This window comes from Nannobrachium achirus, assembly GCF_963921795.1.
Source record: "Nannobrachium achirus genome assembly, chromosome: 24".
NCBI classification, from domain to species: Eukaryota; Metazoa; Chordata; class Actinopteri; order Myctophiformes; family Myctophidae; genus Nannobrachium; species Nannobrachium achirus.
In genome coordinates this window covers 36,392,663-36,407,619 of record NC_137831.1, presented here as the reverse complement: position 1 = coordinate 36,407,619, position 14,957 = coordinate 36,392,663, and the positions used below count along the sequence as shown (strand labels likewise).

Sequence of the window (14,957 nt, the reverse complement as noted above, 5' to 3'; positions counted from 1 at the left end):
TCAATGCATCTTCATCAGGTCATCGATTGATTGAAAACTTTATTAGAAGTTTGCATAGGAAAAGGTACAGTTTCATGACAGTACAGTTCGCTGGTACAAGGTCTACTAAAAGATACACCCAAAAAAGCCTATGGCTTGTTTCAATTAAGGACCTTTTTTTTTAACCCATATAACATTGAATGACAGACAGAACACAGTGCTATGTAGAAGATATAATACAAAAATAATAATAATGGTTGAGAATCACTGCTCTGATTGTAACAAATTGTTTGTTTATGGTTACAGATGTATAACGTAATGTATTGCATTGTTTGTTTATGGTTGCAGCTGTATGACAAGATCAACACGCGCTCGTCACCCCAGATCAGAAACCCTCCGAGTGACGGAGTGCAGAGAGCCAAAGAGGTGACACATTATACACTCCACATTATAAACTTCATTCCCACCGGACGCGATAAAGATAGCGATAACTGAAGTCGTATGATATTCAGTCAACCAAAACTAAAACATTTCCAGATCCTTAAAATACGACAAAAATTATGTGAGACTTTTATTCAAAAGACTGACTGAAGCTAAATCAAAATTTGCTGTCAACATTAACACTATAGGGTGTTCTACTGTATGTGTTCATGTTGTTTCTGTGTAGGTACTGGAGACCATCTCATGTTACCCCGAAAACATGGAAGCCAAGGAACTGCGAAGGATCCTCACACAGCCACACTTCATGGTGGGTTACACACACACACACATGCTCACACACTAAAATGGTAAATGGTGCATTTTACAGAGATTGTGCTTTACATTCACCCATTCACACACCGATGGCCAGGCTCATCGGAAGCAACTAGGGGTAACTCTGGGGGAGCTCGGGATCGAACTGGGAACCCTTCGGGAACCCTCCTTGTTCTAAGACGGATTGTACAGGCAAAGGGAGAGAGAGGAGACAGAGAGAAAGCAGGGGCAACAGCTGCAAAAATCGACATAACGTGAGGTAAATTTTGTATTTACGTTAGGCATGCCACGATTCATGAAAAAACTAAAAAAACTAAAAAACAATTCAAATCACGATTCAAATCGATTTAATTAAAAAGAAATTGTGATGTTTCTGCGTCTATTCTAAGATGGCATCAAAGCCAAAGCTTTTTTCTTTTTTTTTTAACATGTGAACCCTAGTAGCTAGGTTCTAAACAATAAGAAAGCATGTTTACAGTTGTTGCACACACATTAAGTACTTTTACATGAAAAGTGTGTTACTTTTGCAATGTAGCTAAATACATGTTATGAAAATATAATACATATGAGATTAATAGCTTGGGGGAGGGAGGTTTTTTCTGTGGAAAATAATGTTATGTTAAAAAAAATCGTTAATCGTGAACCGTGAACCTTGAATCGTGATTCGAATCGTACCGTGAGTTGAGTGAATCGTGGCATGCCTAATATATGTGCTCTGAAATTCACTCCGATATTTGACATAAAAAAACGCAGCAGTGTGCAAAGACCTTAACTCTGATGATGTGCTTTTAACCATTCAAAAACAACACAATTTCCGTTGTGAGAACCCGGTAAATGTTCAAAAGTAAAGCTATTGTATACTTCTGGGGACTTTTGGCTCTCATAAGTATAGTAACACAAGCACACACACACACACACACACACACACACACACACACACACACACACACACACACACACACACACACACACACACACACACACACTCCGTGACAAAGCTGCTTAGCACGCTTAGCTTAGCGGGGTTTGGAACAGCGGCACAGACAGACAGATAGAGGCGCACAGGGAGGTATCAGCTCATTAACGAGGACGGAAGAGAATCAGCGTGTGGGCGGATGTCCCACCTGGTGGCATTGTGGTGACACATCAGCGGCACGGTTAGTGGTCACACCGTCAGACTGCTGGGAACGTGAGGCACGTTGGGACCAGAACAAACCCATCGGACAACATTCTATTAAAAGGGACTGGAGGTGGGCTCTTTGTAGAGCTCTGTATCGCCTATTACGGTAGAGTAATCGTTGCTATATAGAGGGTATGCACATGTGAATGGCAAATCGAGTGGCAAATCGAGTTGCAAAGTGAGTGACAAAGTAGGTGGGCAAAGTGAGTTTAACGTTGTTTAACGTCGTTTAATGCAATCAGATAGGACTTTTCTGTTTGGATGTATGGGCTGTCAAGGCCAGTAAGTATTTTTTGCCACTCAGTAGCCACTCTTCTTGTAGCCACAAGTGAACACAGCAGAGCGCTCCTGACCAGCCAATCACAAGCTGCGGATTCTTAATGTATTCACCCCCGTATCCTACGGACTCCATTATCGCATCCGGTACCGCTTAAACCTTTATAATTGTACTAATAATACACATACTTGATACAGTCTCTTTTTCACTCTCTATCAAATGTCTTTGCCAAAAAATAGTCGATCTACAAGCTCACAAGAGCTTGTAGATCTGCAATTTTTTGGCAAATGTTCCGCCCCAAGATAATGGATTTGGGTTATCGCGATAATACCGTAAATCGCGATTTCTCTTGTCACAATAATCGTGATATGAAATGTTCATATCGTCCCCTCCAGGCCCTGCTCCAGACCCACGATGTGGTGGCCCACGAGGTGTACAGTGACGAGGCGCTGAGGGTGACCCCGCCGCCCACCTCCCCCTACCTGAACGGAGACTCCCCCGAGAGCACCAGCGGAGACATGGACCTGGAGAACGTCACCCGCGTGCGCCTGGTCCAGTTCCAGAAGAACACGGACGAGCCCATGGTCAGACACGCACACAATTCAATCAAATTCAATTCAATTCAATTCAATTCAATTCAATTCAATTCAATTCAATTCAATTCATTTCATTTCAATTCAATTCAATTCAATTCAATTCAATTCAAAGGGCTTTATTGGCATGAGAAAACATACATTTACATCGCCAAAGCAGAAATGTACACAATACAATACGATCAATCAATACAATAGAATCAAAACAAAATACAGTATACCTGTAAGACTCGATCCCTAATCGGGAGATAAGCGACCGTCAGGTCGCATGTATACATAAATTGTCTTTAGCAACCTCATGGTGGCGCTAGAAGAGGGCCATGTGAGAAATCAGGGGCGGAGGTTGTGGTTTGCCAGCCAAGGAGTGTGTGTGCAAAGTTTGGCATGGATAGGGGCAATGGAAAAATCTTATCCAACGACAACAAAATATTCTTTTGGGTCTGATGATTTGACTGATGATTTGAACTGCCCACACTTAGGACTGAAACTATATATTTTTGATACAGTAAATTACATCATAGATGGTTAAAAAGGTACAAATGTCCACCCAAACGCACATGCACACAGACATTTACATGCACATACTGTATATGGCTACCGGTATTACAGTATATGAGAGCCCTTCACAGGCCCAGAATTCTAACCCGAGCCCGGCTCTAGCGTTTGAGCCAAGCGGAGGCAAGGAGGAGGCTTTATCGCTTGATCAGTTCTTAGTAGGGATAAGCCTAATGCATGTCGTCACTGCCGAGCGGAAACCTTGTATATCGTCATTGTCGGGCAGAATCCTCGTATCTCCAAGTTTCAAATGTGTAAATTTTTTCGCAAAGTAAAGCCCTCAATCATACTAGCCCGTCGCACAAAAGTAGTGAAAACAGCAGATCTACAAGCACACAACGCCTCGCGATGCGAGGCGTTGTGTGCTTGTAGATCGGCTGTTTTTCACTAGTTTAAATCATTTTTAAAATGATATATACAAAACGAACGGTTTTGGACATACAAGATTTCCACCCGACAAAGACGATATTCAAAGTTCTATTCCCTTCATGTCTCCTGACAGGGAATCACCCTGAAAATGAACGAGCTCAACCACTGCATCGTGGCCCGAATCATGCATGGTGGAATGATCCATCGACAAGGTAAGCACGCACGCACAGGATCGACAAACTCACAACGCGTCACAAGTTCACAACGAGGCGCGTTGTGAGTTTGTTGATCTGCTGTTTTCAGCAAAAGCTTTCCCCACAATTACAGAAAACCGAAAATACACTAGGATAGATCCCTGAGGAACTCCGCTCAACCAAATATGGTGTTCTCTCTCTCTCTCTCTCTCTCTCTCTCTCTCTCTCTCTCTCTCTCTCTCTCTCTCTCTCTCTCTGCCTCCAGGCACGCTGCACGTCGGAGACGAGATCAGGGAAATCAACGGCATCAGCGTAGCCAATCAGACGGTAGAACAGCTCCAGAAGATGCTGGTAGGTCCACCAATCACGTCTCGCGGTGTTTTCCATCACTCGTGGGAGTCAAGGAATTGAAGCTCACTTCCGGGGTTCTCGTTCAGCCTGCTGTTCCTATTAATCTGCCCAGCAGATGTCGCTATTTCACCTTCTCCCGGTCGTAAGACATTATAATCTCGAGTCAATGAGGTTTTGGGAGAACTTCACACTTGATTATATTACCTTGGTAAACCCTTTCATAAACACTTTATGTTTTCAATCATTAGTTTAAATTATTATTTTTTAAATCATTATGATATTAGTTTAGAAAATTATGGTCCCATTAATTTTAAAGTAGGGTTTCTAGTTTCTAGGTTCTGGTTCTGCCGAGTGAAGACCCGCCCTTGTTGCGGTTGCAGCCAATAGCAGTGGTTTCCGGTAGCATTTCAGACCGGACATAGAAAGAAGGCGGATTTGAAATCACTGAGAAACAGGCTTCAAAGCGTAATAAAAGTAGAAACCAGTGACGGTGGGAATGTGATGTTCTCAGGCAGGTTTGGATTTACTGGTGAACATACAACTACAACATTCAGACCTCCAAAACAAAACTGAATTCTGAAGTCTTACATCATTGCACAGTGGACAGTGAAAATCCAAATGAAACTCATCCTCCACAACGCCCAGGTCACAGAACACACAATCACTGCTGTTCAGGAATACCGGTATATGATTGCGACCAAAGGTCGCAGTTTACTACGAGAAACGTCACAGCTTGTCCGCGTTCGTCCGTCCGTCTGTGTAGACGTGTACACTCTGACATCATGCTCTGATGTCACTGTGATGTCAGGGGAACCACTCTACCAGAATGGGTGTGCCGCTCTGACATCACGCTCTGCCTTCACTGCGATGTCACACTAACAGAAAACCTTTTATGCCCATATATGGAGTTCCCTAATGTCATCAATATTAATGATGCCCTGTTAGAGAGATCCCTGTGATGCCAGGGGGAACACATCGCTTTTATGCCCATATATGGAGATATGGTGATCCCTGTGATGCCAGGGGAACAAATCCCTTTTATGCCCATATATGGAGAGCCCTGATGTCCACATCCCTGATGTCCACATCCCTGATGTCCACCTCACTGTGGCGCAACCTCGTCCTTTAGGGCGAGGAGGGGAGGTTGCTTGTCGCCCTGAGGCGTACACTAGAATGTCAGAACCTAATGTACATGTGTGTGTGTTGTTTCTTGTGCCCACAGAGGGAAATGAGAGGGAGCATCACCTTTAAGATTGTACCCAGCTACCGCTCCCAGTCCATGTCATGTGAGGTACGCTAATGCACGCACACACGCATGCATACACAGACACATGCACACACGCACACACACACACTGGTTAAACATAATAGGTAGCGGACTCATGCTCTGTGTGTGTGTGTGTGTGTGTGTGTGTGTGTGCGTGTGTGCGTGTGTGCGTGTGTGCGTGCGTGCGTGCGTGCGTGCGTGCGTGTGATTGTGTGTGTGCAGAAAGATTCGCCAGACTTGTCCCGACAATCGCCTGCCAATGGACACACCAGCGTCACAAGCTCCATCCTGGTAGGAACACACACAAATATATGGCCTCTTTATTATGATTATTTGGTACTGGTAATTTCTTTGTAGATTAAAGTTATTATCCGTCCTGTGCAATTTGTGCATACGAAGCCTAAAAGCTGAGCAAAAATGTGATTTCTATCCATATTTCACAATTTCCTATGAAAATAAATAAATAAATATACATAAATAATCACAGTTATTTGTCATATTGTGACAGATTATTAGTAAAAGTATAGCACAGCATAGCATAGCATAGTGCAGTGTTTCTCAAAGTGGATTCCAGGGACTCTGTGGGTTCCTTTAGGGAGGTCTAAATTTGACCCTTACAAGTCTGTAACTTTGACAGTGTACACTGTCAAAGTTAAGGGGAGACCTTCAAATGTCAAAGTTTGAGAACCACTGGCATAGTGTATCATAGCATAGCATAGTGCGTAGTATTGAGGTAGATTCCATAGGAAGCCTGTGTGAACTAAATGTTGTGTTTGTGTGTTCAGGACTTGCCGTCAACCATCCAGCCCAAAGGTCGACAGGTGGGTTTGTCTTCCTCCTTACAGTCTCCACTCTCCATCCTCATCCTCCTCATATTCCACCAGTCTCTCCTGGCCCAACACCTCTTCACAACCAGGCACTTCTAAAAGTCATTACACACCGGTGAATTTGCGAAGCGACGTGAATAAACGCCTGGAAAATGCTAAATATTCCGCCTGTTTGCCTTGACACACCTTGCACAGCGAGAATATGCGTATACATTCGTGAAGTTGAATAAAGTTATCAGTGTGGCGATAGCAGGCGATGGTGGAAAACGTCACCCAAAAACATGAAAATAGTTGCCCAGAGTCGCCGTTAAAACGTAGGATTCAGGCCTGTCCATAGTATCTTCAATATGTTCGGTGAGTTGCGATTTCCTAACTCTCATTCGGTGTATGCTTTTCAGAAGTCGCGAGTAACATCATTTTGTAGTCGAACCGGAGATTTTGACAGAAAAGTTCGGTTTCGGTCAAAGTATGGACAGGCCTTTACTCAAGTGGTCCACACCGCAAATAATTGTTGTTGCTATGGGTACAGTACAGTGCTTGGGATGAGCAGCCGACGCTCACAACAACAACACACTTCCCACATATACAGATGTTTCCTGTTGAGATTGGCACTTTTCACCCAGGTTTTTTCATCTCACTCACTTCACTTTGTCTGCTGACCTCATTCAGCAACGAAATAAACAATAAAATAAACCAAAATAAAAACAATTTGCAGGCGGTAAGCAGTGATCACCCCATGATGTGCACTGCAATGTAGTTTCAAATGCACTACATTGCAGGTGCTTTTTGCGAGTGAAAAAATAAGAAGACCCGTGTGACATTGTGATCTGGGCAGCTTGCCCCAGGAAATGTGCCAATCTCAACAGGAAACAACGGTACGTGTAAAACACTGTTTGTCTTGTCACGGGTCGTCCCTCTCGTAATCCACCAAACGATATCTACTGCATGATCATGTGTGTAAGTGTGTGTGTGATGCTCTTAACCCATAGATCACCAGACCTGCTATCAAGGACAAATTGTCCATCAAGGTAAGATGTCTGTGAGTGGACCCCCCCCCATCCCCGTGCGTTCTCCTAGAAGTAGACCCCTCCCCCGGCTCCTCCCTGCTACCATCGTAAAAGTAGACCCCGTCATGCCAGCGGTGCCTCGTTCCCACACGCTAGCTAGCAAAAGTGCGGCGTCCATTTCTGGTTCTGTGGGATGGAAGTAAAACACGACAAAAGGGACCCTCATGGTTCTGTAACTCGGGGTACAAATGGAACCACATAGGGACCCTAATTCCAGCCCCATTTCCACTGTAGGGCCCACCCAGAACTAGAACCAGAACAGAACCAAGAACTTTCAAGAACCCGTGAAGTTCCGGGACCAAGTTCCGCTTACATTTCCATATAACCAGAACTGGGTAGGTCCCAAAAAAGAGCAGCAGCGCTGCTGGCCCTGCCCATAGGTTCCCAGAACTAAAGTTTAGTTCTACCCCAGGAGCAGGGCCGAAAAAAGGTTCCAGGAACCTTGTCTGAAACCGGACCTTGTGTAATGGAAACAAAACCAGAACCAAGAAAATAGGTTCAGTTCTGGTTCCACCTTGCAGTGGAAAGGGGGCTTCTGTCTGAAGGCCAATTTATGTGTTTTAGTGGCAAGTGTCGACAGAAAACGGTGGAGGATTGTAGACCTCTTGCGTACTGTGGTTAGTTGGGAAGATGCACGAGACTACATCCACTTCTGTGTTTACGTTTTTTGCTGTCGTGTACGTGAGTCGCAGACAGTATGAATGCTCAAAACTGAGAATGTTGTGAAACACGTAGTGCGACACCACCGTTCGACACTTGGCGCTCCAACGATAAATTGTCTTCTAGACTACAAATGGGTCCAAATGGACCCCGGGTCTATTTGGTTCAATTTGTACACACTCAAGAGTTAGATTTATTTAGAATAGGCTGAGAATCACTGACATAAAACAAAGGGTAAACGTTTGTTTGTGAGCCACCAGCCAAATGGATGCCAGCGCAACCGGTGAAGTTGTACCACGCTTTGTCTGACTCTGTCTGGTCTCTCTGTCCGTCGCTGTTATAATCCCGCCTTCTTCCGGTTGGTTCTCCCGGCAAACACTTCCTTCTCTTTTGCTCCACCTCTGTTAGTGTGCTTCTGCCCAGATCCCCCCCCCCCCCCCCCCCGCTGCTCTCCTCGTCCACTCAGGAGGTTCTGAGTACACAGCAGTGTTCCCTCACATCCACAGCTTGGCCAATCAGCTGTGACCTCACATGCACAGCTTGACCAATCATGTCCTCTCACACTGTCCTTGTCTCTGCGTAATCCCCAACTTCTGTCTCTCTCTCTCTCTCTCTCTGGTCATAAGTACCAACATTCATGACTTAACTTAAAGGAGAATACTGTGCTCTCTGTGTCTATGTGTGTCTCTTTCTCTTTCTCTGTCTCTCTCTGTCTCTCTGGGCTGTATTTTGATTGTCTTAAGTGCCAGCTCTTATGACTTAACTTAAATGCCTGTCTATACTGTCTCAGATCACCAAACTTTTCGTCAGAGAGTTCCGACTTTCCGACGTGCAGCTTTCCGAACTCTAATTCAGGGTAATGCTTTTCAGAAGATGCAAGTGACGTCATTTCGTAGTTGAACCTGACCTATCCGACGAAAAGTTTGGTGGTCGGAGACAGTATGGACAGGCCTTTAATTTAAGGCATAAGAACTCGTACTTAAGACAATGAAAATAGAGCCCTCTGTCTCTCTCTGTCTCTATTTTTCTCCACGTGCTAACCATCTTTTTTGTTGTTGTTTGTTCTACCTCCCCTCCACCCCTCCTTTTCTCCTCCCCCTGGTCAGATCTACGTGCGCGCTCAGTTCGAGTACGACCCGGTGAAGGACGACCTCATCCCCTGCAAGGAGGCGGGCATTCGCTTCCGCGTGGGTGACATCATCCAGATCATCTCCAAGGACGACCACAACTGGTGGCAGGGCAAACTGGAGAACACCAAGAACGGCACTGCGGGACTCATCCCGTCGCCGGAGCTGCAAGAATGGTGTGCTTTTTGGTGTTTGTGTTTTTGCTTGTGCTTTTGCTCTTCATGGAACTACATTTTATTCCGTAGCGATCGTCTGAAATGTTGCCTGGCTGGGAGTCTCTTTCACACACACACGCTCGCTCACACACACACTCACAAGCTCACAACGCATGGCACAGCGACAGCCTTTTGCAACCAAACATAAAATGACTTGTCTTTTAGTTCTACTGGATCTTCCTTCCTCCTTAACTCATTTGTAGCCGATCCCGAAATATACTCGAGTATTTATAGTGCCGATCCCGAGTATAGGCGCAATATTTACTGTATATACAGTAAAGCTGGCAAGGGCCGTACGTACCGTCCGTTGAAAAGTGCTGGCACGGGTGGACTCGCCGATTCATCATCATCGCGCATCCACGACACGTGCACACAATAGTGATCCCTTAACATGGAAGCCAACGGTCTTTCTCATCTTTGATGTCCATTTTCTCCAAAAAACACTTTTGATGCCAAGGATGGCATTGGATTCTCGCTAAAATAGTACTAGCTGAAAGGCATCAATCCTCCATTACTGTTTACGCTTTGGACGACAACACTTCCGAGTAAATCTCAAACATTGTCAAGTAAGGAATTGTGAGCGCGATCTACTTCCGGCCTTCATAATAAGAGACTGGCCGCGGACGAAGCAGGCGGCCGGCAGCTTGGACTTTTAACCCTTTCATGTCTGGAGCACTAAATGGGTTAACAATGTTCTCTAGTTGTTACTGTATTTGTTGACGAAATTGTCAATACGTTTAGTCTTAGTTTAGTCATCATAGTTTTTATTTCGTTTTTTTGTTTTCGTCAGTGAAAAAAAAAAAGGTAGTCGAACACTTTTCGTGCTTGTCTTAGTTGAGGAAATGACCAGTGCTTGGTTGTTTCTCAGGCGTGTGGCGTGCATCGCCATGGAGAAGACCAAACAGGAGCAGCAGGCCAGCTGCACATGGTTTGGCAAGAAGAAGAAGCAATACAAAGACAAGTACCTCGCCAAGCACAACGCAGGTACACGCACGCACACACGCCTGACCAAATGTAGTACTATATTTGTCTTACTGTAAATGTTTACTGTCTTTTAACAGCTCAAACTAATGTATGTGTAACTAACCATCAGGATTGGAGAGGTGGAGCGCTGCATGCTCATTATGTCCTCCATAATAACCCACATCCCTAATGGAGATCTGTGCTTTAGCTTTGCTTGTGATCTAAAAGGACCAGGCTTTGTTAAGCTACTTGGACCCTATAGCGCAGGGTTTCGCAAAGTGTGTGCCGTGGCACCCAAGGGTGCCGTGATGCCAGTCCAGGGGTGCCGCAGAATAATTTGGAATAACATTTGGAATTCATCAATATCAATATCACTTCACTATGCTTTGTAAAACAGACCTGATTTGCACTGTACTTGATGAGTTCTCTTTCCACCTACGGCCAACTCTTCACCAAAAATAGCAGATCTACAAGCTCACAACGCGTCACAACATGACACGCTATTAGCCTTCCTCCCAGACAAACATTCTGTGTAAATGTCAGATCTGCAAGTTCAGAATGTGTCGCAAAGTAAGCCTGGCCGAACCAAGCGAGGAATCATTTGGCGACTAAAATTGGGGAGAAAGGGAGTAACAAGCTAAAGCAAAAAAAAGCAAAAAGGAACAAATACATATTTTGTAACCGAAAGAAATTTGCATCTTTAAAAAAACAAATGACTTGGCAAGCTGCAGCACTATCTGGCAAGATTAACACGCACACCTTGAGAGAGACACACACACACACACACACACACACACACACACACACACACACACACACACACACACACACACACACACACACACACACACACACACACACACACTACTTCAGAAAGCCACAACAAGCAGCTGTGATAAGCATATTTGTGTCTCTTCTGCAATGTGTTCACAGTAACGCTCTCTAAGTCTTTACTCAGTTCAGTGCATTAACACTCCTGTAATTAACAACCTTAAACATTTGATGGACTTAACGTATGTGTGTTTTTAGTTTTTTTTCCTTTTCTTTTTCTGTCTCTGGAATTGTCCTTTTCTTTTATGGTGTATTTCTTTCATTAACCCCCTCCCTCCCCTCTATATGTTCCATGCCGTCTCTTCCCCAATGACTTGGCTGCATGTAAGTAACTCCTCCGGACATCCATGTGACCCCTCTGCTCTCTCTGTCTCACCCTCTGCCTCTCTCTCTGTCCGTCCTTCCTTCCTTCCTTCCAGCCAGGTCCCAATACTCAAACTCCCAATCCTCGCTTCCTCCGCTCACGTCGTTTCTTCTCGCCTTACGGCCGCCTCCAAGCGAGGAAAAGCGAAGAAAGAGGAATCGATCGCGTGGTTGTTCATGTCACGTGATCCTCGCTCCAAGTAGGGATGGGACGTTAATCGCTATCGTCGTTTATCGCGATAAAAAAACACTCGCTGTAATCGTATCGTGGAGATTATCATGAAATTGTCCTCCGTCATGCACTGGGATCAATTCACACTTTTATTTGCCAAGCTACATATCTACAAGCTCAAAACGCGACACGTTGTGAGCTTGTAGATCTGCTATTTTCAAACCATTTTTTACATTTTGAAAACATTAAATGGTTCCACCACTCCAGGATAATGGATTTTGTAGATATTTTGATTATCGCGATAATATCGTAAATCGCGATGTTCTTCTTGTCACAATAATCGTGACATAACATTTTTATATCGTCCCATCCCTGGCTCCAAGCGGCTCGGGGAGCCTCCTCTCTCCGAGCCCTCGGCCCCTCCAAAAAAGCAAAATGAATGTTCAGGACGTGGTCGATTTCCGGGTCGCGCCGGAGGACGGAGGAGGCAGTATTTTGAGTATTGGGATTCAGCTCAGTCGCGATGTCTCTCGTAAGCGCTCGCGTCAGCTCTACCTCGTTTGTGTTTGTCATGCAGGATGGATAAAGCTTTATTTATGCTTAATACATACAGTACCTACACATAGCCAACCTACAAGCTCTGTTGTGAGCTTGTAGGTCGGCTATTTTGTGGTGTGTGCGGTTCAACTCTGATGCAGTCACATCCTTACCACACATACACACACATTCATGTACATTCCTCATTTCATTGTACACATGTAAAGCCCTGGTGGTGCATTCATGCCGGACACAAAGCAAGTGTTTCCTAGTGTATCTAATTTTTTTTCTTTATTCTATGTGTGCTGTGCAGTGTGCTGGTATTGATCCATCTATCTCATTGACTGATTAAAATGTCCAGATCAAATCAGTGCAACGTCTATAAATATACAAAAACAGCTGTTTTATTATATTTATAGACTTTGCACTGATTTGATCTGGGTTGCTTTAGTGGGAAAAGTCTTATTTTGTTATTTAAATATGAAAGTACATCAGGAAAAAAAGTCAATAAAAGACACCAATAGGCACGAATTTGCAAATTTTGCATAATTCACATAGTTAAATTGATCGAGGCGATAATTCACTTTGTGTTGGGTGTGAACACATCGTTAGTGTTCTAATTATGTACATATTTTATTCCCTTCATCCCTGACCAATCAGAGCCACCCATCCCATAATGCTTTGGTTCTTAACACATTGGACACACGCATTCAACCGGCGCGCGTGCGTGTGCGTTGTGCTCGCGAACATCTGGTGCTAAAATAGCCTTACTTGGCACCTTTTTACCTAAATGGCATCCACTGCCAACCAGAGATAAGATGTCTGGGCCTATGGGGACGTCTTTTCTCTCAAAATGGCGGCCAATCTGTTAAATTGCTTTTGATGGGGGTGGGGGGTGGGGGCGGGGCGCACTACAGACTTCTGCTGTTTTTTCCATAGTCAAATAAATCCGTCATTCTCAAACTTTTTTATTATTTTTTTCCAGGACCTATGGTGTAAATTAGACCCCATGCAGTCAGACAGCTAACTTGAGAAGCAGCAGTACTCTGTTGTCAGAGAAGAAGGGGACAAGGGGTGTACAGTAAATGCTCCACGTGCGTCTGTGTGTGTTTGTCTTCACCTGGCGTTTGTCTTGTGTTCTCCAGTGTTTGACCAACTAGACCTGGTGACGTACGAGGAGGTGGTCAAGCTGCCCGCCTTCAAGAGGAAAACGCTGGTTCTGCTTGGTAGGTACTGCACATGGGCTAACCGCGCGATATGAGGCAGAGGGTGCCTAGAAAGGTAGAAAGGTGTGACTTCTGCCATGTGAATTTCCACTGATTTATTTTTCTGTTCCTATAAACGTATTTCCCGCTGGAAAAATCTGTTCTACTTCTCCCGCTCCTTCGGTTGTGATCGCAATAAACAATATCCAAACAAAAATATGGATTCTTACAAAGTTACGCCTGTTGTATTAGCAACCCATTCTCACCCCCTCTGCTTCACCTGTCCAACACGTTCCTAACTCGCTTTCTGCTTCACCCGCACAACGCTTTGGGAACATCTACTGCGTCTACGGTCGGACGCGAACGGAGAGTCTTAGTACGTATGCACCGACATGTGTTTACTGGAATATTTTACGATGACGGCCATCACGGGGAATCGAACCCCGGTGGATTTGTGTAACCATGCTCTACCGATTGAGCTAACCAGACGACTGGGGAATTATCATTTTTTTTGTGCTTTTATCTTTGACAACGTGGATGATAACGTAGTCCCTTCTTTGAGCCGTATTCGGACGCGGAAGCAGTCCCCTGGTCAAAATTTACTATTCTGTCCATAACGGCACATAATTCGGTAACGCCGCTGAGTCGGCTCATGCGCCGTTCACACCGTTCGCCGCAGCGACTCGGTCGCTGCAGCGACTCGGTCGCTGCCGCTCCCTCGGCGGCGGCTCTCGGCGTTCATCGGCGCCTGAGACGGCGCGGCTCCGTCGTTTATAGTGTGGCGTGAGCGGTAGCGACGGGTGGCTGGTAAACCAGTAAACCCTTCAAAGCGGTATCGAATCCCGCTTCGGGAACTACTTTTTTTTTCTTTCTTCTTCTTTTTTTTTTTCTTTCTTCTTAGACCACCCAATGCGTCCAACCCGTGAAACAGTAGGCAATCCCAAAGCGTCTATCGTCCGACGCAGTACAGTACTTGACAACGCGTCGGTTGTATGACGCTTTAGGGGTGAGAATGTGTTGGTATTAACAAGTTTGTTGCCAAGACTAATGTCTCTAATTGCCAGAATTGTACCTTTTTAATGTGTTTAATGTGCACAATGTACACGGGTCATGCACGGATAATGCACAGACACGTGTGCACGGCATTCACAGCTTTAAAACAAAAAAATCTGCTTGGAAATCCGTTCAGGCATTCAAAAGATAGAGGCTATAGTGTTTTCTTCATAATACGTTATGAGCTCAGTGGAACAGCACATTATAACTACCTTAGCTTAGTTAAGGGATAACGTGTGTGTGTGTGTGTGTGTGTGTGTGTGTGCGTGCGTGCGTGCGTGTAATCCTGTGTTTTCACCTTCTTTCCGTTCAGGAGCCCACGGCGTCGGCAGGAGACACATCAAAAACACTCTCATCACCAAGCACCCCGACCGGTTCGCCTATCCCATCCCTCGTAAGTACATCCCATCCCTCGTATG

At 44.9% G+C, this 14,957-nt stretch overlaps 1 protein-coding gene across 6 annotated transcripts in view; it reads left to right on the top strand.

Moving 5' to 3' along the window:
* LOC308280012 (peripheral plasma membrane protein CASK) overlaps positions 1–14,957 on the top strand; it is a gene marked incomplete at its 5' end in the record, with an annotated part of 91,750 nt that overhangs the window by 69,766 nt on the left and 7,027 nt on the right. For 3 of the 6 annotated variants that reach the window (XM_080720262.1, XM_080720263.1, XM_080720261.1), the window contains 12 exons: positions 328–405; positions 647–727; positions 2,585–2,773; positions 3,840–3,918; positions 4,166–4,251; positions 5,474–5,542; positions 5,741–5,809; positions 6,304–6,339; positions 9,179–9,375; positions 10,283–10,398; positions 13,426–13,506; positions 14,852–14,932. In XM_080720262.1, coding sequence (XP_080576388.1) covers positions 328–405; positions 647–727; positions 2,585–2,773; positions 3,840–3,918; positions 4,166–4,251; positions 5,474–5,542; positions 5,741–5,809; positions 6,304–6,339; positions 9,179–9,375; positions 10,283–10,398; positions 13,426–13,506; positions 14,852–14,932 — 1,162 coding nt within the window. The remainder of the gene's footprint in view (positions 1–327; positions 406–646; positions 728–2,584; positions 2,774–3,839; positions 3,919–4,165; positions 4,252–5,473; positions 5,543–5,740; positions 5,810–6,303; positions 6,340–9,178; positions 9,376–10,282; positions 10,399–13,425; positions 13,507–14,851; positions 14,933–14,957) is intronic. The other 3 variants (XM_080720264.1, XM_080720265.1, XM_080720266.1) reach the window with 3 other exon arrangements.